This window comes from Natrix helvetica (assembly GCF_964273705.1).
Source record: "Natrix helvetica genome assembly, chromosome: W".
Lineage (NCBI taxonomy): Eukaryota > Metazoa > Chordata > Lepidosauria > Squamata > Natricidae > Natrix > Natrix helvetica.
In genome coordinates, this window is record NC_138555.1 from 78,285,194 (window position 1) to 78,311,545 (window position 26,352).

The following is a 26,352-nucleotide window of genomic DNA, read 5'->3' on the forward strand; positions in this document are numbered from 1 at the left end:
TTCCTGTCTAAGAAGGAGGTTGGGCTAGATCATCTCCAATCTCCCATCCAACTCTGTTATTCTAGGATATGAGGAGATGGGTTCTCGCCCAAGAATTCATCTTTGGAAGTTCTCTGATTAAGAAATCACATGTTCTATGTTTGACTTGCATCTGGCTGTCCATTAAATCCAAATGTATGAAATTGGCCTAATTTACTTGAGGTGGCTATTGAACTTATTATTTGACCCCATCTCCCCCTGGGCTTCCTGCTCCCCCTCTGCCTATCTCTTTAATTCATATTACCGTTCTTATATTTCTCTTGTCATTGTTTTATCATGTTGCTATTGTTATATCTCTAGCTACTTTTACTGTTATAAGCCACTTAGAGTAGCCCCATGGCAACATAGGCAACAAATAAATTTAACAAGCAAATAAATACGTAATTCCACAAATGGTGTACATTAATGCAAACATATAAACAATTCTTGTGCCTTGTTTCAGTAACTGTATGTACATGCACAAGCACACACATACACAGACAATAAAATAATCCTTCTATATAGTTGTCTTAAATCACTTTGTGATGGAATGGGTAAAAATGGAGCCTGGACTTCAGTCCTATAAATAGATATATGTGGGTTTATATAAAACTCTCCTTCTACGTAGGATAGCTAGCTAGCTGGATGGATGGATGGAAGGATGGATGGATGGATGGATGGATGGATAGATAGATAGATAGATAGATAGATGATAGATAGATAGATAGATAGATAGATAGATAGATAGATAGATAGATAGATATGGATGGATAGATCGATCGATAGAGATAGATAGATAGATAGATAGATAGATAGATAGATAGATAGATAGATGGATGGATGGATAGCTGGATGGAAGGATGGATGGATAATAGAAAATAGATGAAGGATAGATAATTGGTGATGGATGGATGGATGATGGATAGTTGATCAGATGCTAGATGATAGAAAATAGAAAATAAATAAATGATAGATAATTGGCAATGGATGGGTGAATGGATGATCGATAGTTGATCAGAAGCTAGAAAATAGAAAATAGATAAATGATAGATAATTGGTGCTAGATAGATAAATATAGATAATTGGTGATGGATGGATAGATGATTGATAGTTGATCAGATGCTAGATGATAGAAAATAGATAAATGATTGATAGAAGACAAATATTGAGAGAGAGAGAGAGAGAGAGACAGACAGACAGACAGACAGAGAGATAGAAAGACAGACAGACAAGCTGGCAGACAAGAGATGTGGAGGGATAGATAATTAATTTTAAAAACTTTGGTTTTTTTGCCAACTTTGGTGACAATTTTGTTTTCATTTCCCCATTTGGGTTTCACATTACCCAAATGCTTCAGATATGTCCGCTGATGAGATTTTTCTCCACTGGATGGTGAAAATGGAAGGATTTACTGTATATTCCTTGCAGTCATCTGGTTATTAGCACTCTGTCTGAGAGTCCTTGAGGCCTCTGGGCTGTGCTAATGACCAGATGTCTCCAAAGGATATAAATGACCGTTCTCCACCCTTCAGTCAGAACTGAAGAAGCTTCTTAGATGAAAAGTGAAACCTCTTCAAGTCAAACCAAGAAAATCCAGTTGCCCTTTGAAAAAAGGACCCGGGAGACAACCATGATAGACCTGGAGCCATTTTGTCGACATCTTTAGGGCTTCCACAGTGAGGCCGGGTGGAGCTGTGGGAACACTAGTCGTGAGGTAGAGAGAGCTGGGGGATGGGTAGCCAATATTCCATTCTTTCTCATGGGTGCCAAGGATGCTTGACCAGGTATTGGAAGGGCATGGATCATTGCCAACTGGGGTTGGGGCGGTGACCTGATTGGACCATTTGATGGACCTATGACCTGGAGGGCAGGGGCTTTGGACTTTCATTTGGGTGCGGAAAATCCTGGGTCCTTCAGAGTTGGGTTTTCACCAGCTGGGCCAATACGATATCCCAAATAAATATATTCTTTGAGGAAACTCAAGGCCTCAGGGTTTTGATTGCTTTGGGGTTCTTACTTGGACCCCTGACACATGATCTGGATAACTGAGGATCTCCATAGACCTGTCTTGGGTTAGGTGAAAGGAGCCTTCAGGCAGGGGTGGGCTTCAAAAATTTCGCCAATGGGTTCTCTGCCGGGTTGCTGGATGGGCGTGGCCATAGTGGGTGTGGCCTTGTCATCCTCTTTCACCAAGGTGAGGGGGGCATTTAGACTTTCTCCAGGCCCCAGAGGCTTTCCTTGAGCCTCTGGGAGGGTGAAAACTGTCTCCCCTGGTCCCTGGAGGCCCTCAAGAGGCTGGAATTGGGCCTCTTTCCGGCCTTCCAGAACTTCCAGGAGGCCCATCTTGCCCCCTCCGTGAGCTTCCGCGCAGGCACTGCAGTTACCTCACATCCAAAATGGATTGCATGGGAAGATCACTTCCGGCAGCTGAAGGCGACGGACATGTGCGTCCGCCTTCTCGCTGCTTCGGTGGGCTCCCCTGAACCGCAGGGGAGAACAGGGTGCCTTGGAGGGGCGCCCTACTGTAGGGGCGGCTTGCTGGGACCCTCTGGAGTGGTTGCGGCCGCGGGGGGTGGTGTCTCCAGCCTTGCTCCAGGAGCTGGTGAACGCGGGGAGCACACGGAATGCCACCGCCCCCTTCGCCAACGCAGCCTGGAAGGAAGCAATTAATTTGAATGCAGCAGCTGAAGTGTGGTGAGGCAGGGAGTCTCCCCAGGTCTTTTACAGTTTATTACCCTAATGATTGATTTGCAGTTTTTTTTCTGAGACTTTGTTTCAACTTTTGAAGGAGTTAGAATTGGAGGGGGGGATTTCCACCCTCCTTGGAAAAGAGGCACTTTGACAATCTCTCCCTTGCAAGGGGGAGAGAGAAAGTTTGAAACATTTTAACTTCCCTTAATTAATGGGGGGGGGGGGAATTCTCTTTTTTTTCTTTTTTTATAACAACTGCGAGAGAAAAGATGGTTGAACTGATTCTCCTCTAAATTATGCATGGGAATCTTGACTTTGTTTCCTGACCACCTGTATTGGCTGAGCCAAGACGGCCTACTTCCTCTTTCTTCTTTGTCTTTGTGCAGGTGACTCCTCCCTAAAAAATCTTTGTGGCTTTGAACTAACTTCCACCCCATAGACCTCCAGGAACCTCCTCAAATAAGTTTTTCCCCGGGATTTGGAATATCTTGATCCACCTATTTGTTCCAGTTTTGCACTAAACGATTTATTCTCCTTTGGATTTGCTCAATTGGTGGTCTCTACTGGTTGTGCTTTCTCACGGGCACCATCTCTCTGTATAGAACAATACCTATCTCTGAGCGTCATGATGTGTCTGAAGAGGTTACCGCCTGGAAAGGCTTCTTCGCCCCAACATCCTCCAGGTCCAGCCCCATTGCTCAACAATCACATCTGGGATCTTTTTTACAACCCAAAGCCTCTGAAGAGAGTTCAAAGGATTTGTCCACTCAGCAGATGCTTCAAGCCCTCTTAAAGGGACAGGACAAAATGAAAAATCAACTGCAGGTCTTAAATGATCAGCTCAGGGAGACGCAAAAACAAGCCATGCGGAATGAGCAGAGGATAGGTGTACTGGAGGAGGGTGTGGCCGGGATGAGAGATGACCTGAAGACGGTCCAGAGGGGGAATTTAGAATTTGAGAATCATGTGATAAAAATGGAATTTGAAAGGATGTCTTTTTTCCTTAGGTTTCAAAATTTGCCAGAAGTTGAAAATGAAGATCTTAAGGAGATTATGACCACAATGTTAGCAGAATATATTAATAGAGACAAACAGCTTGTGTGGGATATTGACCTGATTTATAGGATTAACTCAGCCTATGCTAGAACACACAATGTCCCAAGGGAAGTTCATGTTAAATTTCTTAGAAAACTACAAGAGATGAGGTTCTAGGAGCTCAAATGGGAGGACCATTAAAATATAAGGATAAAGAAATAACCATTCTTAAGCAGATCCCAAAGAAAGTAAGAGATAAGAGAAGGAAATTTTCCTTCTTAGCAAAAAAAATATACAATAATGGGGTGTGGTTCAGGTGGTTGTTACCAGAAGGCATGCTGATTTTTTGGGAGGGGAGTAGAATTAGAATCAACCCAGTTGAGGAAGCAGAGACTTTTATTTAAAAAAAAGAGCCCTCTTAGGAGATATGGGGGAGGCTACACAATAAACAAAGCAGGGAGGGGCGGAGGCTCTGCCAGTGGACCGGGGGGAGGGATCGACAACAAGAAGACTCAGATCACAAAAGTGAATTGAAACATCATTGCAATTGTTGTTATAATGTACCTTTTTGGAAGTGATAAAAAGCAAAACGATTGAAACATATTGAAGATTTTGTGTTAAACTTAAAACTGCTAATATCTATATAAATCTTCATAATTTTCTACCTTTTTTTTTGTAAAAGTTGCGAGGCCTGGAGGGGGGGCTTCTCCCCCACACACGATGTAGCTGTCAAAATGTTCCACAACCCTTTAACCCCCTTTTTTCCCGTAAAACTTTTAAAACTAATAAAACTTGGACAATAAAAAAAAGGGTTGCGTGAGATTCCTGGGAGGGGCAGAGTGGGGTGTGAGGGGCAGGGTGGGCGGGGCCAGCCAGGGGTGGGCTTTGGAGGTTCTCCAAACCAGCCATAAAATTAGCTATGGGTGATCCCAAACCGGGGTGGACCTGTAGCAGTCCACCCCTGGCCTTTAGTAGAACTGATGCAGAGACTATTTTGTTTGATTTCAGGCTATTCCCCAATTTTGAAATTGTTCAATGAAGAAGGATTACCACTCAAAAAGGGACATTAGGATTTGCTCATTATCTGTAGGAGGAAGTTCTCAAAAAGATTCTCTCTGGATTCTATAGCCTTGAGGTGATTATAGTAGTGGAGAAGTAACTCAAGAGACTGCTTCCCCCTTCCCTAAGAATGCCTAACAGAATCCATTAGGGCCCTCAATGCAGCATTCTCTCCATTGCTTAAAGCAAATGCATCTTTTTCTCAGCTTCTCCTGGATGCCTTCTGCAGGTCTCAGGAAGAAGGCATTTCTTTGAGGGAATCACATCTGCTGCTTTCATATCGCCACACACATTCACCTTTTCTTTCGTGCATGTCAACGACACTCTAGCATTTAGCAGTTGTTGTTTCTTTAAATAAAGGTTTCAACTGATGTTTGCTGAAAAAAACCCCATGGAAACCAGGATTCTAAAAACCTCATCGTTCCATATTTCTCTATTTTAGTACTCCAAGACTGAAGAGATATGAAAAGTGAGTATGTGTTCCAATTTCCTAGAAGGGCAGAGATGTCTTAGCTTAGGAGGCCAATGAATTGCGTGAACTCTTTTAGAAATAGGAATAGAAATATTCTTTATTGGCCAGGGGTAATTGGACACACATGGAATTTGTCTCCGATGTGTAAGCTCTCGGTGTACGTACCAGCAACGAACTGGGAAGTCACAGGTCATAAATCATAAGATATAAACAACAAGGGATAAAGGATGAGATACCAATGCCAGAAGGTAGGAGGAAAGATGAGGAGATGAGAAAAAGGAGAAGATGAGAAAACAGTCAGTTGTCTGAAGTGGTGTAGGATCTCCTGCTTAAGCGGAGAGTTGGACTGAAGGAGCTTGAAAACAATGCAGCTCTACTACGTAAGTAATAAAAATATGACTACATGTGTAAATTTAAAAAAAAAAACATATGTGTAATCTAGAAGTAAAAGTCCTAGATTCTCCTTTAAGTATATAAATCTTCCATAAGATTTTACTATAAGATTTGAAATATAACCATGCCCTTTCAGTAGTGAAGGATAAAAATTACATTTTGAAGGTGTTGGAAGCTGAAGTAGAAATAATTCCAATTAACATTTTTTTTCTGGTGGATTTGTTTAATTTGGTTCATATAACTCCATTTGAAATATTGCATTTCATTATTGAAATGCACTTGTCTGAATTTTGTAAAGCTGTTAGGTGCATTTTAGGCCTTCTAAAATCATTAAGTGGTTTAATTATTATTATTATTATTTTTGCTATGCCATGTTATAGATTATTAGCTCCCCCAGAAAGGGAAGTTTTATTTTGTGGAACCAGAGATGGAAAAGTCATTTTCAGGACACTGTTAATCTAAATAAATTGCATCACATCCAACTTCTACACGTAGAGTAGCCTTTTCAAGGCAGGAGTGCAGTTATTCAGCTGAATATTCATACTAAGTGGAATCATTGTTTTCCTCTATTGAATTCCTGATCAGAGTTCTATCGTAACCATGAAAAGTAACGAATCGAGAATCAACGAGTTCATACTTCTCGGCTTCACAGATAGTCGGAGGCTGCAGCTCCTGTTTTTTGTCATTCTTCTATTTGCCTACTTTTCCACAATAACTGGAAATGCTGTGATTATCGTCTTGGCTAATATAGACTACCGGCTACAGACCCCTATGTATTTCTTCCTCTGGAATTTTTCCCTTTTGGAAATTGGATTTACAACTGCTGTCATTCCCCAAACTTTGTCCCATCTTTTGACGGGCCACAAAAAGATTCCTTACGTTGGTTGCATGATACAGTCTTTCATGTATTTTCATCTGGGGCACACAGAGTTCTTACTCTTGGCTGTCATGTCCTACGATCGATACCTGGCCATCTGTAACCCCTTACGCTACCCGTCCATCATGCAAAAGAGTTTATGCACCTTGCTGGTTTTCTGTTGCTGGATTGGAGGCTTCCTACTCATCATCGGTTCCTTTGTGATCCTCCTACAAATTCCAATGTGCGACTCAAACATCCTGGACCATTTCTTCTGTGACTACACACCATTGATCCAACTCCTATGTGGGGACACGGGATTTCTTCAACTTTCTATGTTCGTCACCGCTGTGATTTCTTTGCTGGGGACTTTGAGCATTTCAACGGCTTCCTACATCAACATAATTAAAACCATCTTGACTATCCCATCTGCTACAGGGAGAAAGAAAGCTTTTTCCACCTGCGCCTCTCACTTCATTGTGATGTCCATCACCTACGGGAGCTGCATCTTCCTTTACATCAGCCCATCCCAGGCAAGCAAAGTGGAGTTTGGCAAAATCGTGGCCATTCTCAACACGATTGTTTCCCCTTTGCTCAATCCTTTCATCTACAGCTTGAGAAACCAACCAGTTCAGGCAGCCTTCAAAGATCTGTTGAAACAGGTTGCAGTCTTTATTAAAGGTCCAAGGAAAACCTGAACACACCGTTCCTTCTGGACTTGGTATTTCTTGATCTCTTGTTCAAAGAGATGAAAAAATATACCATCATTTTGTACTTTGGAGTAGCATTTCCTATGGCCAAAGCTCTATGGTTGACCCTGTTAATTTTGTGCAATATCCATTGAAGTTGTCCAGCACTGAGAGGTCTTAAAAATGGGGTCTTCATGTTAAATTATTGTCATATAAGAAGGGTCATCTTTTTAAAATCTCTTTCTTTCCCCTAAATCTTAAGAGTAGAGAGAGATTTTTCAAAGTTAGGAGTTGAGGAAAGAGAATTGACTGGGGACACCTGGAAGCTTTAGATCATAGAGTTGTTGAGATCTGCTTATACATATGCCTAGTCAAACGTTGTTCACAAATTAAAATATTGATCTGATTTTGAAACCCTGTGTGATAAAGTTATTAAGAATAATAGACCTTCTCGTGCGTTGGTGATAATTTCTGCATAATTTGTCTTTATTTTGATTTGGTCCATTGGGTCCTTCTTGGGTATTGTCACCCCATCCAGGGTGTTCAGGGACTGGGGCAGGACATTTATGGTATTAGGTCACCTGGGATGAAGATTCAAAGCTGGATAACATCAGCATCATTCCAAACTATCAGATTGCTTAATCCAATGGGCTCATGATGATGTTAAACAAGAAGAGTGAAACTTGTGGCACCTCATAAAGTAGCAACCGTAAGCTGGGTCTCTCCTCCCATCAACATCAAATATTGCCATGAAGTTGAACAAGACCTTTCAATTTATTAAAAACAACAACAACATGGGGCTGGTTGTAGATGGAGAGAGGGGGGGGGAGAGGAAGAGAAAGAGAGAGGGGGTGGATCTGTATCTAAACCTCCTAGTGTATTTGAACTATGAATGAGATTTTGAACTCAAAGCTTCCCGTGATGTCTCTCTTGGATGACTCCTCAGGAGCTTCCTTAGAGATTGGCTCAAGGGAGGATGAGCTCATTTCTGGCACATTAGGAACTTGGTTAATTAATGACTCTCAATATTCACCCAAAATAGATTTACTGGGGGGGGGGCAGCTTGCAGGGGCAGATGGTCAATGGAGGACGAGTTGCCCTCTGTGGTGAATCCGAGAGCATGCAAGGTAGAGAAAAGACAAGAACAATGGAGATCTGCCAGATTATTCATGAGAAAGTCCCTCCTGCAGTGGGGGAATCAATTTTTTTTACTACTGGTTCTGTGGGTGTGGCTTGGTGGGCGTGGCAGGGGAAGGATACTGTAAAATCTCCATTCCCTCTCCACTCCAAGGGAAGGTTGCTGCAAAATCCCCATTTCCTCCCAATCTGCTGGGACTTGGGAGGCAAAGAATAGATGGGGGCAGGGCCAGTCAGAGGTAGTATTTACCAGTTCTTCGAACTACTCAAAATTTCCTCTACCGGTTCTCTAGAACTGGTCAGAACCTGCTGAATACCACTTCTGCCTGCCTGTCTTGATGGGCTGTATTGGAAAGCTATTTATCATGGCAGGCAGAGGGGGCGCATTGCTGGGAACAATGTGTTCGGTTTCTGGCTGTGTGGGTTTGTTCCTCGTGCTTCCTGCTGAACGTTGGAGACTCTGAATGTCTTTTGCCAAGTGACCCCATGTGGGTGTATCTCAATTTGGCCTGGTGGATTAAGTTTGTTTGGTGGACTTATTTGTTGGAGCAACTTTCCATTTTTAATGGACTATTGGCCATCACCTTGTGGACTAACTCGGCCTGCTTGTAGCTATATTTATTTGGGACAGTTCTGAGGCTGGGTGAAGGGAATTGCTGTGGGAAATCAATAATCTTTCTCTGTGTGAGTAAGTGAGTGAGTAAGTAAGTGAGTAGGGCTGGTCTGACCTAGGCTTCCCCAGCAGCATGAAGCCAAGTCATCTTCCTGATAAACCCCTTTTATTTAATTTACAGTGAATTCCTCTCCAGCAAAGTCCAGGTCCATATAAGTTCCCAATTACTGACCTTTATCAGGCTTGGAGAGCGGCCAGGCCAATATCTTTCAGACGCCGCAAAACTTGGCAAGAATGCAGGAATGAACGAATTGCCTCCTGCAAACTCCACTCCCCCTTCGCTCCTCTTTTATTCCCCATGGGAGAGGCCATTCCTCATCCACCTGTAGCCACACTCTCAAGTTGACCTTTGTTTCTTAGCTATTCCCTTCATCTGCCAACTCTGCGCAAGCTCACACTGGGAACAGGCTCCAGCTGTTCATCTGCCTCACTGATTTCTGACTCTGAAGACAGCTGACAACTGTCAGACAGCCCTGGCCCCATCTCTGTCTCCGACACAGAGCCCTCATCAGAGCCTCCCCCAGACTCCAGGACTGGCCCATGTTCCTCCTCAACCTCCAAATTTGCTGCCAGCTCTGCTGGCTTCTGTCAGGCTACAACAGCAAGTTGAACCACACTAAGCCATTGATGAGCTTAAAGTGGAAAGAAGAATTCCAAGGGGTTGTAAGTGGGGGGAAAATTGACACAGCCCAGAGGGACATTCCCACCACTTGCAAGTCTCAAGTATATTGGGGTTCCATGTGAATAAAAGCTACACCTTCGTTTACCAATCCAAAGCATTGCCTATGGGGTTAGCCCACAAATAATGGGAGGTTGTTTCATTTATTGATGGGACTGTTAAATAGGTCGATGTTCTAACCTAGGCTTCCGTAACAGCACAAAGCCAAGTCTTCGTCCTGATAAACCCTTTTTATTTAATTTACAGTGAATTCCTCTCCTGCAAAGTCTTTTCTCTCCCACAGTCTTTCAGGATAGTTCCCAATTACTGACCTTTATCAGGATTGGAGAGTGGCCAGGCCGATATCTTTCAGACGCCGCAATACTTGGCAAGAATGCAGGATTGAATTAATTGCCTCCTGCAAACTCCACTCCCCTTTCGCTCCTCTTTTATTCCCTATGGGAGGGGCCATTCCTCATCCACCTGTGGCCACATTCTCAAGTTGACCTTTGTTTCTTAGCTGTTCCCTTTGTCTGCCAACTCTGCGCATGTGCACACTGGGAACAGGCTCCAGCTGTTCTTCCGCCTCACTGATATCTGACTCCAAAGGCATCTGATAACTGTCAGATGGCCCTGGCCTCATGTCTGCCTCTGATGCAGAGCCCTCATCAGAGCCTTCCCCAGACTCCAGGATTGGTCCATGTTGCTCCCCCAACTTCCTCACTGTCTGAGTCTCCTGCCAGCTCTGCTGGCTGCTGGTGGGCCACAACAGGGGCAGCACACTTTTTGAATTGTAACCATTCCCCTAACTATGACACTACACTTTCCCATTCCTTTATACTCCATGCTCAAGCATTCAGAACCACCTATGAATATCCTCAGGCTGAAATTTTATTGTTTGTCACCTATGTCACAAGAACCTCTCTAGACTGGTTGCATTCCTTTGGGAGTGGCCAGTTAAGACTTCATGGATTCTGAGGAAGGTCAATCCTAGGCTGTTTATGGTGGCTTAATGAATCCAAGCCTAGCCCTCTCTTTACCCTTTCATCTAATCTAGCTGACACTTCCCCAACATTTATTGACTGTCAGATGACTATCCAGTGGCTTCCAGATATCTGGGAAAAAGCAAGCAAGCAAACAAACATCATCAAATTAGCAATTGTTAGTATATCATGTGGGCTAAGGGGATCTATATTGAGCAATCACTATATGCATATAATAATATTGATCATATCTATCTATCTATCTATCTATCTATCTATCTATCTATCATCTATCTATCTATCTATCTATCATCTATCTATCTATCTATCTATCTATCTATCTATCTATCTATCATCTATCTATCTGTCTACCTATCTATCTACAGTATCTATCTATCTATCTATCTATCTATCTATCTATCTATCTATCTATCTATCAATCCATCAATCCATCAATCCATCAACCCATCAATCTATCCATCCATCCATCCAACCATCCATCCATCCATCCATCCATCCATCCATCCATCCATCTATCTATCATCTATCTATCTATCTATCTACAGTATCTATCTACACTATCTATCTATCTATCTATCTATCTATCTATCTATCTATCTATCTATCTATCTATCTCCACTATCAATCTATCAATCTATCAATCTATCAATCTATCAATCTATCAATCTATCAATCTATCAATCTATCAATCTATCAATCTATCAATCTATCAATCTATCAATCTATCAATCTATCATCTATCAATCTATCATCTATCTATCTATCTATCTATCTATCTATCTATCTATCATCTATCTATCTATCTATCTATCTATCATCTATTTATTTTATTTATTTGCCCTTGGCCAAAGGTCTAATCAATAAAGAGAATGTATGTAGGATTGAAGTCTCCAGTTTTAACTATTCCATCCCACATCTGCCCAACCCAGTTGCATAAATTGAATTTTTTATTGTGTATGTCTGTGTTTGTGCATGTTCATATAGCAGGGGTGGGTTCCTGCCAGTTCTAAGCTCTTCTATAGAAGAGGTTCCACAAATCTACCATGCCGTTTAGAACAGGTGCCAGCTCCCTCCCCCCACCCGTCCACCCATCATCAAGATGAAGAGCGAGAGGAGGAATTCTGGGAGTTGAAGTTAGGGGTGCAAGGGTCTTGTAACTTGACAGCTTTAAGACTTGCATGCTTCAATGCCAGAGTTCCTGAGCCAACATGACTGGAGAAGGAATTCTGGGAATTGAAGTCCACAAGTCTTAAAGCTGTCAAGTTTGAACACCCCTGGGTTTTTTTCCTAAAAGGTTAGGGGTGCAAAGGTCTTGTAACTTGACAGCTTTAAGACTTCCACACTTCAATGCCAGAGTTCCTGAGCCAACATGACTGGAGAAGGAATTCTGGGAATTGAAGTCCACAAGTCTTAAAGCTGTCAAGTTTGAACACCCCTGGGTTTTTTTCCTAAAAGGTTAGGGGTGCAAAGGTCTTGTAACTTGACAGCTTTAAGACTTCCACACTTCAATGCCAGAGTTCCTGAGCCAACATGACTGGAGAAGGAATTCTGGGAATTGAAGTCCACAAGTCTTAAAGCTGTCAAGTTTGAACACCCCTGGTTTTTTTTTTCTAAAGGGTTAGGGGTGCAAGGGTCTTGTAACTGCCAGCCATGTGACTGGGTAGGCGTGGTCAACTTGTAAAATGTGGTGAAACCCACTTAAAAACGCTCTTGCTTAGCAACCAAAATGTTGGCTCAGATAAGGTAAGTTGTTGCACATAAGGTAAGTTGTTTTGATCTGGGGATCCCAATGAGTCATAGGTCCCACCACCTACAGGAGTATTTTTTATGCACGGTCACCAGCCATTTCTGTGGCCTGGTTGCAATCCCTTCACAGCCCACTAGTGGGCCACTATACTCTGGTTTTGTATGATCATTTGGGTATAAAATATTCCGGAAATAAAGAGAACGCAGATGAAGGAACAGTGCTTAGTCACATCATATGGGGATACAGGCAACCTCTAATGAGTAGCTAATATCATCCAATAGCATAAATTGCTTGGCATAGATAGATACTAAGTAAATAAGGAGTCCCAGAGGATTTTACTCTGCTAGTCATTGTCGACTGTAGGGGCCGATGCACATCTTCATTTCAAAGCTAGCTCTATCCAAAGACATTTCGGTGGTCATATGGGCAGTATGATATCACGAAGTGCTGCTACCTTCCCACCAAAGTGGTACCCATTTGTCTATTCACATTTGCATGTTTTCGAATTGCTTGGTTGGGAGGAGTTGGGATGAGAATGGGAGCTCATCCCGTCACATGGTGCTTGGATCTCCAAACTGGGCAAACTGCCCAGCTTTCCAGCCAAAAAGGCCAGCACCTTAATGCTCAGCCACTGCACCAAGTGAGGTACTAATACTACTCTATAAAGCCTTAGTAAGACCACACCTAGAATATTGCATTCAGTTTTGGTCATCACACTATAAAAAAAGATGCTGAGACTCTAGAAAAAGTGAAGAGAAAAGTAACCAGGGTGATTAGGGGACTGGAGACTAAAACATATGAAGAACGGTTGCAGGAACTGGGCACGGCTAGTCTAGTGAAGAGAAGGACCCAGGGGAGACATGATAGCAGTCTTCCAATATTTGAAGGGCTGCCCCAGAGAGGAGGGGGTCAAACTGTTTTCCAAGGCACCCGAAGGCCAGTTGAGGAATAATGGATTAAAACTGACCAAGGAGAGATTCAACCTAGAAATAAGGATACATTTTCTGACAGTGAGAACAATTAGTTGCCTTCAGAAGTTGTGGGAGCTTCATCACTGGAGGCTTTTGGGAAAAGATTGGACTGCCATTTGCCAGAAATGGTGTAGGGTCTCCTGCTTGGGTGGGAGATTGGACTCGATGACCTAACAAGGTCCCTTCCAACTCTGTTAATTTAATCTAATCTAATCCAGCCCCTTATAGATCGAAGTTGACCCAAGGGATAATCTAAATAAGCATATTCACAACTATATATCTGAAATTGTTTGCTCTGGAATGACACATGCATGCATCCCACCAAAGTTAATAACTTTTAAGGTAAGCTCTGGAAGGGCAAGATGACCCAAAGTTAATTAGCAGAACGTATCTTGGTCCATCAAAACATATTTCAGTTTAGGTGAAAGGCATTTTAAATCAAATAAGTCTATCCTGTTTGAGCTCAGGAAGAACTATTCCCCAATCTTGAACTTGTTAAACAAAGAGGAAGGATTTACACACGAGAAGGGATATGTGGAACTGCTTAATATCTATGAGAAGATGTTCTCGAAAATTTCTATCTGGAGTCTACAACCTTTAATTGATTGTAGTGGTGGAGAAATAACTTGAAGGACCTTCAATTTTTCTGTAGCTAAGAACTTCAAGCAGTATCCCTTAGGGACATCAGTATGGTATCTCTCCGCTATTTGTAGCAAATTATTTTTTTTCTCAGCTTCTGCTGGCTGTCAACTGCAGGTCCTACAGAAAGAAGCATTTCTCTGAAGGACTCAGAAAGAGCTGCTAACTTCATATCACCATATGCTTACAATCGCCATTCAATCCTTGCTTCTGAATCACCGTACAATCTAGCGTTTAATATCAAAAGAGTCTTCAACCAAGATTGGGTCAAGAGAAATCCATGGACACATGGATTTTGAGGTGCCTAGATTATTCATTCCATACCAAGATCATTCCTTTTCTTTAGTACTGTTGTTAATTCTTAGAAGGGCAAAGATTCGTTTGCTTTTAGGGAGTCAATAAAGTGAAGGAACTTTAAAAAAAAGACAAAGGTGTAATCTACTATTATTTATTTATTTGCTTTTTTAAAAAACCCATCTTTATTACTTTATAAGTAGCTCAAAGTAAAGTCTTCTTAAAATGTACACAGAACTTTCTAAGTTTTTTTCCCTATACTATTTGAAATGTATCCATGTCCTTTCAGTGTCTGTAAGATTTTGATCTCCTTTTTTGGGGAAGCTGAGGGAGAAATCACTCTGATTCTCATTTTCTAGGTGGATTTATTGAATTTAACGTAATGGAAAATGTGTAGGAGAAGGAGTAGCAGAACCTAGGTGTTGTGGCATTGAAAGAGGGATCAGTCTAGAATTTAATTCATAGCCATAAGGGAGCTAAGTTCAATCTTTCTTGAGTGCCATTGACCCTTATCTAACTGTAGGCAGTTTCTGACTGTTAGTTGAGAAGATTTCTTTTTTTACATATATAAATGTTTTTATTGTACATTTTCCATTTACTCTACATCACAATTTCAATTTTGTAACAATGGTATACTGGTTGTATCAAGTCCTTTGTAAATATATATGTGGTGTTATACACCCTAATACAATACAATAATACAATAGCAGAGTTGGAAGGGACATTGGAGGTCTTCTAGTCCAACCCCCTGCCTAGGCAGGAAACCCTATACCGTTTCAGACAAACGGCTATCCAACATCTTCTTAAAGACTTCCAGTGTTGGGGCATTCACAACTTCTGGAGGCAACTTCTGTTCCACTGATTAATTGTTCTAACTGTCAGGAAGTTTCTCCTCAGTTCTAAGTTGCTTCTCTCCTGGATTAGTTTCCACCCATTGCTTCTTGTTCTACCCTCGGGTGCCTTGGAGAATAGTTATAATACGATAATACAATAGTAGAGTTGGAAGGGACCTTGGAGGTCTTCTAGTCCAACCCCCTGCCTAGGCAGGAAACCCTATACCGTTTCAGACAAATGGCTATCCAACATCTTCTTAAAGACTTCCAGTGTCGGGGCATTCACAACTTCTGGAGGCAACTTCTGTTCCACTGATTAATTGTTCTAACTAATCGCAACCTTTATTCTCTTAATCATATAGTATGATCTCTTTTTAAATGCATGGTATTGTACAACATAATTATGTCTATGATTTCCATAGTTGTGCCATCCTCTATACCTTTATCACTCTATACATTTTAATATATCGTCGCATATAGTCTGATAATGCTGTTTCTTACAACATATATTCTTATGTATATTTTTATACCTGTATTTGTTTCTAATGTATTAATCTTCTTTCAAGTTGAGAAGATTTCTGTGCATAGATTCTTAGCATTAAATGCTAAGCCTTGCAGGGCCAGTGAAGTGTGTAACATGTTCACACTGGTGTAATGGGACTGGGTGTTTCTTACATGTGATTTATTGGGTTAGGCATTTTTTTTTTCTTTGTCTTTGTTGTGAGTGGTATTGTGTTGGGGTGTGTGTGTGTGTGTCTGTGTGCACAGAGGGAGCTCAACCGATCTCATTGTATGTATGTTGTGCACTGACAATAAAGAATTATTATTATTATTATTATTATTATTATTATTATTATTATTATTATTATTATTATTATTATTATTATTATTATCAGTTTACAAGGACCTTACACTTGAGGACCTGGTCTTTTACACCGGACAAAATTACATTTCAGTAATTGCATTTCTTTTCTGGATTTTATAAAACTGTGTTTTATAGTTTACAAGGAATGCTTAAAATTCTATAGCAATTTGGGAAAAAATTGCTACAGTTAGTTAAGTGCAATAAGAAGTCTTGCATGCCTTCCAATAATTGAACAAATGATTATAAATGGATCCAAAACCCTGGCTTGAAAATTGCATCATCAGAAGGGGAATGAAAGGATGTTATGGAGCAGATGGACTGTATTGTTATAGTATAGTACAGTCAGCATCAAATGATAATCTGGTTTTTTTTCCCTGCGCTTTGTTTTACTGTCATCATAATCCAATATTTCAGATATAGATCTGACTGGGAGAGCTGATCTGTCATTCTTCCATACCCAAGAAAATAATTTGTTTAAATGATTGTCTAAGTAATTGCTATATTTTACTTTTTTAAAAAAGTCACATTTATGTCTGTAAAAGGCAAACATGTTGGAGGACTTAATTTAGAAAAAGAACATATCTGAACATATGAGGGCAGCTTATACAAACGTCGAACTGAGAAAGATTCCTGCGCCTACATTCCTAACCCTTACAATACAAAAAAAAACCAGCCAAAGAATGAGGAGAGAAAATATCACATAAATGAATTAATATTCATCATTTTTTGTGATGAGACATTAGGCTGAAGAGGGATGGCATGGTCATCTGAATTAAAAAAAAAACAAGAGTCAATATCTAGACTCATGAACCAGTAGTTGAGTAGAAGTCAATCAACTAATAGCAAGAGTCAATATCTACACTCATGAATTAGTAGTTGGGTAGAAGTCAATCAATTAACAGCAAGAGTCAATATCTACACTCATAAACCAGTAGTTGGGCAGAAGTCAATCCACTAATAGCAAGTGTCAATACTCTACACTCATTAACCAATAGTTGGGTAGAGGTCAATCAATTAAAAGCAAGAGCCAATATCTACAGGCATGAACTAGTAGTTGGGCAGATGACAATCAATTAACAAGGAATAAACTCAAGGTTATAACGTCTTCCTTTGCAGGTCAGTGTTAGAAGAATAACTCTGGGCCAATCCAAGCTGGGTTTACACGAGGATGACGCTGCTTGAAAAGGACAATGCTTATTCAAGAACATAAAAGACAGCGCTCAAAGGTGAGCTGCAGTTTGAAGTCTTGAGGTTGGCGGGTATTTATAGGAAAAATAGCACTTTGTGTTTTGAAGTGTTGCTCTTTGGCAAATTCCTCCAATGTATACTTTACCTGTCCCCTTTGGATGTGTTCCTAAAAGCCTAAAATGTAGTGTATAGGGGAAGTGGTGACCCAGTGGTGGGTTTCAATTTTTTTAGAACCTCTTCTGTAGGTGTGGCCTACTTTGTGGGAGTGGGTTGCCGGCCATGTGACTGGGTGGGAGTGGCTTGACAGCCATGTGACTGGGTGGGCATGGCCAACTTGTAAAATGTGGTGAAACTCATTTAACAACACTCTTGCTTAGCAACCAAAATGTTGGCTCAGAAATTCTGGCATTTGAAGCACACAAGTCTTAAAGCTGTCAAGTTACAAGATCCTTGCACCCCTAACCTTTAGGAAAAAAACCCAGGGGTGTTCAAACTTGACAGCTTTAAGACTTGTGAACTTCAACTCCCAGAATTCCTCCTCCAGTCATGTTGGCTCAGGAACTCTGGCATTGAAGTGTGCAAGTCTTAAAGCTGTCAAGTTACAAGACCCTTGCACCCCTAACCCCTTAGGGAAAAAAACCCCAGGGATTTTCAAACTTGACAGCTTTAAGACTTGTGGACTTCAACTCCCAGAATTCCTCCTCTCGCTCTTCATCTTGATGATGTGCAGACGGGCGGGTGGAGGGAGCTGGAACCAGTTCTAAATGGCACTGTAGATTTGTGGAACCTCTTCCATAGAAGAGGTTAGAACTGGCAGGAACCCACCCCTGGGGTGACCCTTTGAGAGCTATAGGCAAGTAAATTTCATTTTAATGTATGTTGATTAGTGTACATTTAATGTGATCATAAAGTTATTCTAAGTCTAAGCCATTTACCCTAAAGGATTTTTCTGGTTATCTATTCTTTCAAATTAAGGTTTGGTTTGGTTTGGTTTGGTTTGGTTTGGATTAGTTTAGTTTAGTTTAGTTTAGTTTACCATGTTTTCCCCAAAATAAGACAGGGTCTTATTTTTTTTGACCTCCAAAATAATTGCTTGGCCTTATTTTCGGGGAGGTCTTATTGCTTTTGAGGTGCAGGAGGTGGCAAGCGTGGTCACCTCATGGCTGCTGCTGTGTTGCAATATTTTCGGGGAGGGCTTATTTTTGGGGGAGGGCTTATATTAGCGCATGAGCTCAAAATCCCGATTGGGCTTAGTAACTGGGGAGATCTTATTTTGGGGGAAACAGGGTGGTTTATTGTCATTGCACCTTGTTCAACGAAATTACATGCCATTTTCAGTGCACATTATAACTATAAAAAATAAAACACAAAGACACACACTTCACATTCTATACAATTGGATTGAAAACCCGACATTGCATTAATATTGCACTAATTCATATGGTCTGTGGCGATTCTCCGTTTTCCAGTTCATGGTTGTCCCGAAAGTGCTTTTTCAAGAGGCAACTCGACTTTCTGGACCAGAAAGTCCAGTTGCCTCTTGAAAAAGCACCTTTGGGACTTTGAAATGAATGCAATTTCAACCTGACAATGCTGACCCAACTGACAGTTAATGTCAACTCCTCGTGTTGTCATGGTAGAAAGGAGGGGGAGTATATTCCGCGCATACTGTCGGCTGAAGTCGGATCTCAGATTACTGCAGCCGGCTTGGGAGGGGTGCATCTTTAAGGTGAATGTGATCTATGACACAGACTGAGGGGAGGGAAGGAAGAGTGGTAAAGTTCAGAAGAAAATCAAACAAAGCACAGGCTTGACTGCGAACAGATATTGCCTAGTGGAGCACCTAATAAATCACTGGTTTTGTATTCAAAACTTGACTCGATAATTATGAATTAATTAAGGCATTGTTAGGAAATTTGACAGATAAGCAATTTTTTGCTAGATTGTATTTATCTCTGTCATTTCATCTATTGACAGATTCTGTTGTTGATTCAAGGAGCATTCGTGGGGAATGCTTGAAAAAACTGATTTCTAAATTTATTTTCTTCCCACCTCAGCTTTCCAATTAATATCCTAAATCGCTGGTTGTACGATTCGGGATATTTGCCTAGTTTCAGATTCTTAAACAATAAAAACTCATTTAATTCACCAAAGAGTTTGTTAAAATATTCATGACCCGGAGAGACATGGGAACAAGGTCAGCCAATGAATAGGCATAGCAACTAAGTCAGCCAATGTGAGCTTAAACAGATCTGAGTCTGTGCAGAGCAGAAGTAGGTTGCTCCCGGTTCAACCCGGATCGGGCAAACTGGTAGTGGCAGTGGCAAGAGGCTCCACCCACCTGTCCAGACGCTTCTGCACATGCGGGAGTGTACACTAGCATGAGCGAACCGGTAGCGCCGGGATTTGCAACCCACCTCTGGTGCAGAGAATTGAAACAGAAACTTAAGAAGAAAATAGTCTGCTGCTCTGTGAAGTAAACTAGCACTCTGTCTGGGCTTCTCTGCTGAAATGAAGCTAACTTCTGGTGCTTGCCTGTAACTCTCCTACCTTGTGTTTACTTGGAATGACCACCTGTTGGTATTGTACATTTATTCATCTATTCTTATGTATATGAAGAAGTTAATGAATCCAGCTGCATCAGTTATCTCTTTGTGCTTCTGGATTTGAATTTATGCAACAAACTCTGTTTATGTCTGCAGATTGCTTACAACTAAGATAACATGGAGAACCAAACCAAGGCTGGGGAGATCTTACTGCTAGGATTTACGGAAAGTCACCACCCTGAGATGCTTCTATTTGCCCTTTTCTTGGTCATGTACCTGATGGCCGTAGCTGGAAATGTTCTCATCATTATTATCACCCTTGTGGATCTCCACCTCAGGACCCCAATGTATTATTTCCTCAGGAATTACGCCGTTTTGGAAATTGGATACACTTCAGCGGTCATTCCCAAAGCTTTGATCAATTTGGCGTCGGGGAAGAGAACCATCTCTTACGCGGGGTGCATCAGCCAACTGTTTTTCTATTTCTTTTTGGGCACTACCGATTTTTTCCTGCTGACGGTTATGTCCTTTGACCGCTACGTGGCCATCTGCAACCCTTTAAGATACGCCACCATCATGAGCCAAGGCGTTTGTACTTGGATGGTGCTGATCTCTTGGGTAGCGGGATTCGTCTTGATTTTTGGCCAAACCGTATCTTTCGCACAATTCCCCATCTGTGGCTCAAACATCATCAATCACTTTTTCTGCGACAGTAAACCACTGATGAAGCTTCTCTGCGGGGACACGCGTCTCCTGCAGCTCGTCGGCTTCGTCCTTTCCATTTTTTCGCTCCTGGGAACTTTAGCAATCACCACAATATCCTACACAATCATCATTTCCACCATCCTGCGCATCCCGACGGCTGCGGGGAGGAAGAAGGCCTTCTCCACCTGTGCCTCCCACATCATCGTGGTCTCTGTCACGTATGGGAGCTGCATCTCTATGTACCTCATCCCCGAGGAAAGGGAAGGGAAGAACTTCAACAACGCCGTGGCCATTCTCAACAATGTGGTTTGTCCCCTCATGACCCCGTTTGTCTACACTCTGAGGAACAAGCAGGTCAAAGACGCTTTCAAAGACGCCTTGGGCTGTAAGAGGACAACTCGTAAAACGTGAGGAACGTCAACGTACTTGAAAGAGGAAAACAAAAAAAAGGAAAACATGAATGTGGACAGAGTAAAAATAGATTGGTGAGCTCTGTTGAGCCTGTGATTGATTGATTGATTGATCAGCTGCCTATGTAATTGGTGGTGAGGGTAAGGGGGATTAAATGCTTTGTTTAATTTAATTTAATAATACAATTTCATTGTATTTATTTTGCACAATGTCAATAAAGATTACACTTATATTGGAAGTTTTGGAACTAGTTCATTGCAAAAATTTTCTTAATGCATCCTTACATTAAAACAGATTTAGCTTATCTAGTGGGTGTTTCCTGTCTGGTCTACCTCCGTTTGAAATCCATCTTGCAAATCTGAAATTACATGTTTCTTCCCCCTCCCCCCCACATTCACTTTACAGGTTAAGAAACTAGAGAGGGTCTCTTATGAGCCTCTTGGCCCACCCACACTCCTGCTGGGCTAGGTTTTACTTGACTGTTCTCTTGCCTATGCCCTGTTTCTCAGGGTGTTTCCCATTTACTATTACACTTAGATCAACTTTAAAGAGGAAGTGGAAGTTGAAACAGAAGTGGCACGATTAGAATTAATATTGTTTGCCTTGAAGAGAGCATTTATTACATGAATGTTCAGACCTGAACTTTGGGCCCTAGCTAACAAAATGAAATTCAACAGTGAAAAAAAGTAAGGTTCTACATTTAGGCAAATACACAGGTATAGCATAGATCAGGGCTGAGTTTGACACCCCTGGTGTCAGCGACGTGCAGTCAGGGGAGGCATGGGAGTCACAGCCTCACCACTGTCATCATGAAAAGAAAAAAAATGTAAAAGGAAGAAGGCGAGAGCTGAGGTCAGGCTGAGCTAGTTGCTGCCTCACCGTGGATGACTCTGCTTAGCTGTTTAAAAAAGCCTCTAAAAAAGCGCCCTCTACTATGAGGCAGGAGAACTGCATGCCTCATCTAGTCTGACTTTAGGCGTTTTATGATCATTGAGCAGAGTTAAGCAGGGGTTAAAAGCCTAAAAATTCCTGATGTAGCTGAGGCACGCAGTTCTCCTGCCTCATAGTAGAGGGCGCTTGTTTGGGTGGGGCTTCTTCAGAGGACCCGAGGCAAGAGCAGAATTTAAATCCTCTCTGAAACAGCTGGGAAAGGTACGTGTGAGTTGGAGGGAGGGGGAGGAATACAAACTTCAAAGTGTAGTTTGATTGCAGGCAGAGCCACGTTGCCTTTTCAAACCTGTAATCAGTGAAGCTGGGCTAGATCCTTCCGGGGCTGGGGGAAAGTGTGTGTAGCCTAATCCAACTTCTCTGTGTGTGTGTGTGTGTGTGTGTGTGTGTTTGTCTGTTTAAGAGAGGGGGGAGGGAGGGAGGAGGGGAAGGGAGAATAAAAAGAAAAAGAAAGAAGGAATCTTCTTTCGCAAAGGAGAAAAACAAATGCTGTCGCTTTAAATCAGAACTGAGCATGCCTGGCTGTGCAATTCTGGGAGTTGAAGTCCACAAGTCTATAAAAATTTGAAACCCACCACTGTGTCAGTGCCTCACCAGCCATAAACCTCACCGCACGTCACTGACACAGGTATAGCATAGATCAGGGCTGAGTTTGACACCCCTGGTGTACATGGTACCCAGATCAATAATAGTAATTGTGAGTGTGATCATGGAATCCTAGTGGACAATCACTTAAATATGAGCAAGCAGTGTGCAGCAGCTGCCAAGAAAGCCAACACAGTTCTAGGCTGCATCAACAGAGGGATAGAATCAAGATCACGTGAAGTGTTAATACCGCTTTATAATGCCTTGGTAAGGCCACATTTGGAATACGGCATCCATTTTTGGCCACCACTATATAGAAAAGATGTTGAGACTCTAGAAAGAGTGCAGAGAAGAACAACCAAGGATGATGAGGGGATTGGAGGCTAAAACATACGATAAACGGTTGCAGGAACTGGGCATGGCTAGTCTAGTGAAGAGAAGGACCAGGGGAGACATGAAAGCAGTCTTCCAATACTTGAGGGGCTGCCCCAGAGAGGAGAGGGTCAAGCTATTTTCCAAAGCACCTGAAGGCCAGACAAGAAATAATGGATGGAAAATGATCAAGGAGAGATTCAACCTAGAAATAAGGAGGAACTTTCTGACAGTGAGAACAATCAACCAATGGAACAGAAGTTGCTTTCAGAAGTGTTGGGAGCCTAATCACTGGAGGCTTTCAAGAAGAGATTAGACTGCCATTTGTCAGGAATGGTGTAGGGTCTCCTGCTTGAGGGGTGGTGGTGGAGTAGATTACCTATAAAGTCCCTTCCAAGTCTGTTAATCTGTAATCTGTACTCTCCAAAGCACCTGAGGGTAGGACAAGAAGCAATGGGTGGAAACTAATCAAGGAGAGAAGCAACCTAGAATGAAGGAGAAATTTCCTGATAACTCAGTGGAACAACCTGCCTCCAGAAGTTGTGAATGCTCCAACACTGGAAGTTTTTAAGGAGAGATTGAATAACCATTTGTCTGAAATGGCATAAAGTTTCCTGACAGCATTCTAGAAGACTTCCAAGGTCTCTTCCAACTCTGTCATTCTGAATAGTTTTAGAATAACCAGTAGAGGGCGACAAAGACCAGACCAAGCCAAGTTCCCAGGAGTCTTCATGGAGGCTTGCCGGGCCCTAAAGGAGGGGAGGGAGGGTGCAGTTCCCCCTGCCATTTTTTGCTCCCAGGAGGCTGCAGGGGGCACAGGGGAGTCTTCAAGGGAGGGAGAGAGAAAGAAAGAAAGAAAGAAAGAAAGAGAGAGAGAGAGAGAGAGAGAGAGAGAGAGATGATAGACAGATAGACAGAGAAAGAAAGAAAGAAAGAAAGAAAGAAAGAAAGAAAGAAAGAAAGAAAGAAAGAAAGAAAGAAAGAAATAGAAAGGAAGGGAGCGAGGGAAGGGGGGAAGGGAGAAAGGAAGAAAGGGGGGAAAAGAGAAAGAAAAAGGGAAGGAGGGAAGGGAGAAAGAGGGAAGGGAAGGGAAAGTGAATGAGATATGGATGGATGGATGGATGGATGGATGGATGGATGGATGGACAAACAGATAGAGGGAGAGAGGGAGAGAAAAAGGAGAGGAAGAAGGACCCTAAAACCCGGCACTAGATGCAGATCCAGAAGACGCTTTGAATCAGCACAGCAGTCCAGGGCTGGAAGGGACTTCCGAAGTCATCTAGTCCAACCCTCTGCTCCAGCAGGAGACCTTATATCACAGCGCAGGGGGGTCGTGTGCGAGCGCAGGGGGGTCGTGTGTGAGCGTGCTGCACCCATAATGCAACACGCGACCCCCCAGTGCACATGCACCACAACGCGTGGCCCCCCATTTTTACATGTTTTTTTTGCCCTCCCCAGGCTCCAGGGGCTTTATAGGAGCCTGGGGAGGGCGAAAAGAGCCCCCCCTCCCCCCCGGAGGCCCTCCGGAGGCTTCAGGGACCATCCGGAGGCTTCCCTGAAGCCTTCGGAGAGCTTAAAACGACCCTCCGAGCAAACCGGAAGTGCCTCCGGACGGTCTAGCTAGCTATCATCTATCTAGCTATCATCTATCTAGATATTATCTGCCTGCCTGCCTGTTTGTTGATCTGTCCATCCACCCATCCATCCATCTTGCTATCTAGCCATCTAGCTATCTAGCTATCATCTATCTAGCTATCATCTATCTAGCTATTATCTGCCTGCCTGCCTGCCTGCCTGTTTGTTGGTCTGTCCGTCCATCCATCCATCCATCCATCCATCCATCCATCAATCCAGCTATCTAGCTATCTAGCTATCTAGCTATCTAGATATTATCTGCCTGCCTGCCTGCCTGTTTGTTGGTCCATCCATCCATCCATCCATCCATCCATCCATCCATCTATCTATCTTTTTTCTATCTAGATATTATCTGCCTGCCTGCCTGCCTGCCTGCCTGCCTGCCTGCCCGCCCGCCCGCCCGCCCGTCCGCCCGCCCGCCCGCCCGCCCGTCCGCCCGCCCGCCCGCCCGCCCGCCCGCCCGTCCGTCCGTCCGCCCGCCCGCCCGTCCGTCCGTCCGTCCGTCCGTCCGTCCGTCCGTCCATCCATCCATCCATCCATCCATCCATCCAATCTATCTATTATCTCTTTATCTCTCTATCCATCATCTCTACTGCTCTATCTGCTGGTGTATATGTTATCTTTTCCCCACCAGATGGCATCATCTACATAGCCCTATTCCAGCTTGGAAGGTAAAATGGGCCCAGTCTCTGTAGCCTTTGATAGGAAAGTTACCAAGAACCTAGACTGAGAAGGTCGAATACATTTCTGAATCGAGTGGGGGGGGGGGCACAACTTTTTTTGCAGATTATTATTAGGAAATCCGTCTAAGCAGACTAATTATTTTCCTTGTGGTATATTTCTAAATATTTTATTTTAGGGTGTTTTGCTCTCTCTTTTTCAAGGCCAGGCAACATGCAAAATTTCCAAAACCATTGCCTATCCTGGAAAAATTTGGAATAAGAAGACTTATACCTGTGGTTTGTATTCCTCTCACAATCCCTTTTCCATACCCTGTGAGAGAGAGAGGAAAAAGGGTTATTACATTTTATAATGACAGGTGTATAGGTGGGAAAGGAAGATTCTGCCCCTTTAGACTCTTGAAACTTCTGACACCAACATAACATGAATTACATTTGCCAAGAGTTATCCAAAGGATATTTATCTGGAGCAGGGGTGTCAAACTCAATTTCATTGAAAGCCACCTTAGGGCTGTGTTCAGGGGTGAAATTCAGCAGGTTCTGACGGGTTCCAGAGAACTGGTAGCAGAAATTTGAAGTAGTTCAGAGAACTGGCACGTACCACCTCTGGCTGGGCCCAGAGTGGGGTGGGAATGGAGATTTTGCCGTATCCTTCCCCTGCCACGCCCACCGGGCCATGCCCATCAAACGCCAGAACGCCCACCAAACCACGCCCACAGAACCAGTAGAAAAAAAAATTGAATTTCACCACTGATGGGCTGGGGTGGACATGGCCAAGGTAGACATGGACAACTTGATGTTACTCATGTTGGGGGCACCTGTGGTGGTCAGGTGCTAAGGCAGGACTTCCCTCAGACCTTCACTCTCATGATAATCTCCTTCCTTCCTTCTTCTTTTTCCTTCCGTCTTCCTTTCACCTTCTTCTTCCTTCCCCTCTTTCCTTATTTTTCCTTCCTTGCTCTCTTTCCATCTTTCCTTCTTTTTCTTTCCCTTCCCTCTTTCCCTTTCTCCTTTTCCTGTCCTTTCTTGCGTGCAAAAGGGGAAAACATTTCTCCTTCGGTTTTGTTTTTAGTTTGTTTTTGTCAGGGTGTAAATTCAGCCCTGTATATAATGAGGGATGAACCGTGGCCTTTTCTTGAAATATACTTGATGATTAAGCAAAATAAACCCGAGAATCAAGATCTCGTGAAGTGTTAATATCACTTTATAATGCCTTGGTAAGGCCACACTTGGAATACTGCATTCAGT

The 26,352-nt window shown here is 42.6% G+C and overlaps 2 protein-coding genes across 2 annotated transcripts; both read left to right on the forward strand.

Annotated features, from left to right (window-relative positions):
- Positions 1 to 6,268: 6,268 nt before the first annotated feature.
- LOC309400601 (olfactory receptor 6C3-like) lies at positions 6,269 to 7,222 on the forward strand (the record flags this gene model as incomplete). The annotated part of the gene is made up of 1 exon (XM_081969161.1): positions 6,269 to 7,222. One exon carries the CDS (start codon positions 6,269 to 6,271, stop codon positions 7,220 to 7,222), a length of 954 nt encoding a protein of 317 aa, XP_081825287.1.
- A 12,723-nt stretch (positions 7,223 to 19,945) lies between these two features.
- Positions 19,946 to 20,884, forward strand: LOC309400602 (olfactory receptor 6E1-like; the record flags this gene model as incomplete). The annotated part of the gene is made up of 1 exon (XM_081969162.1): positions 19,946 to 20,884. The coding sequence occupies one exon, from the start codon at positions 19,946 to 19,948 to the stop codon at positions 20,882 to 20,884; it is 939 nt and encodes a 312-aa protein (XP_081825288.1).
- Positions 20,885 to 26,352: the final 5,468 nt, after the last annotated feature.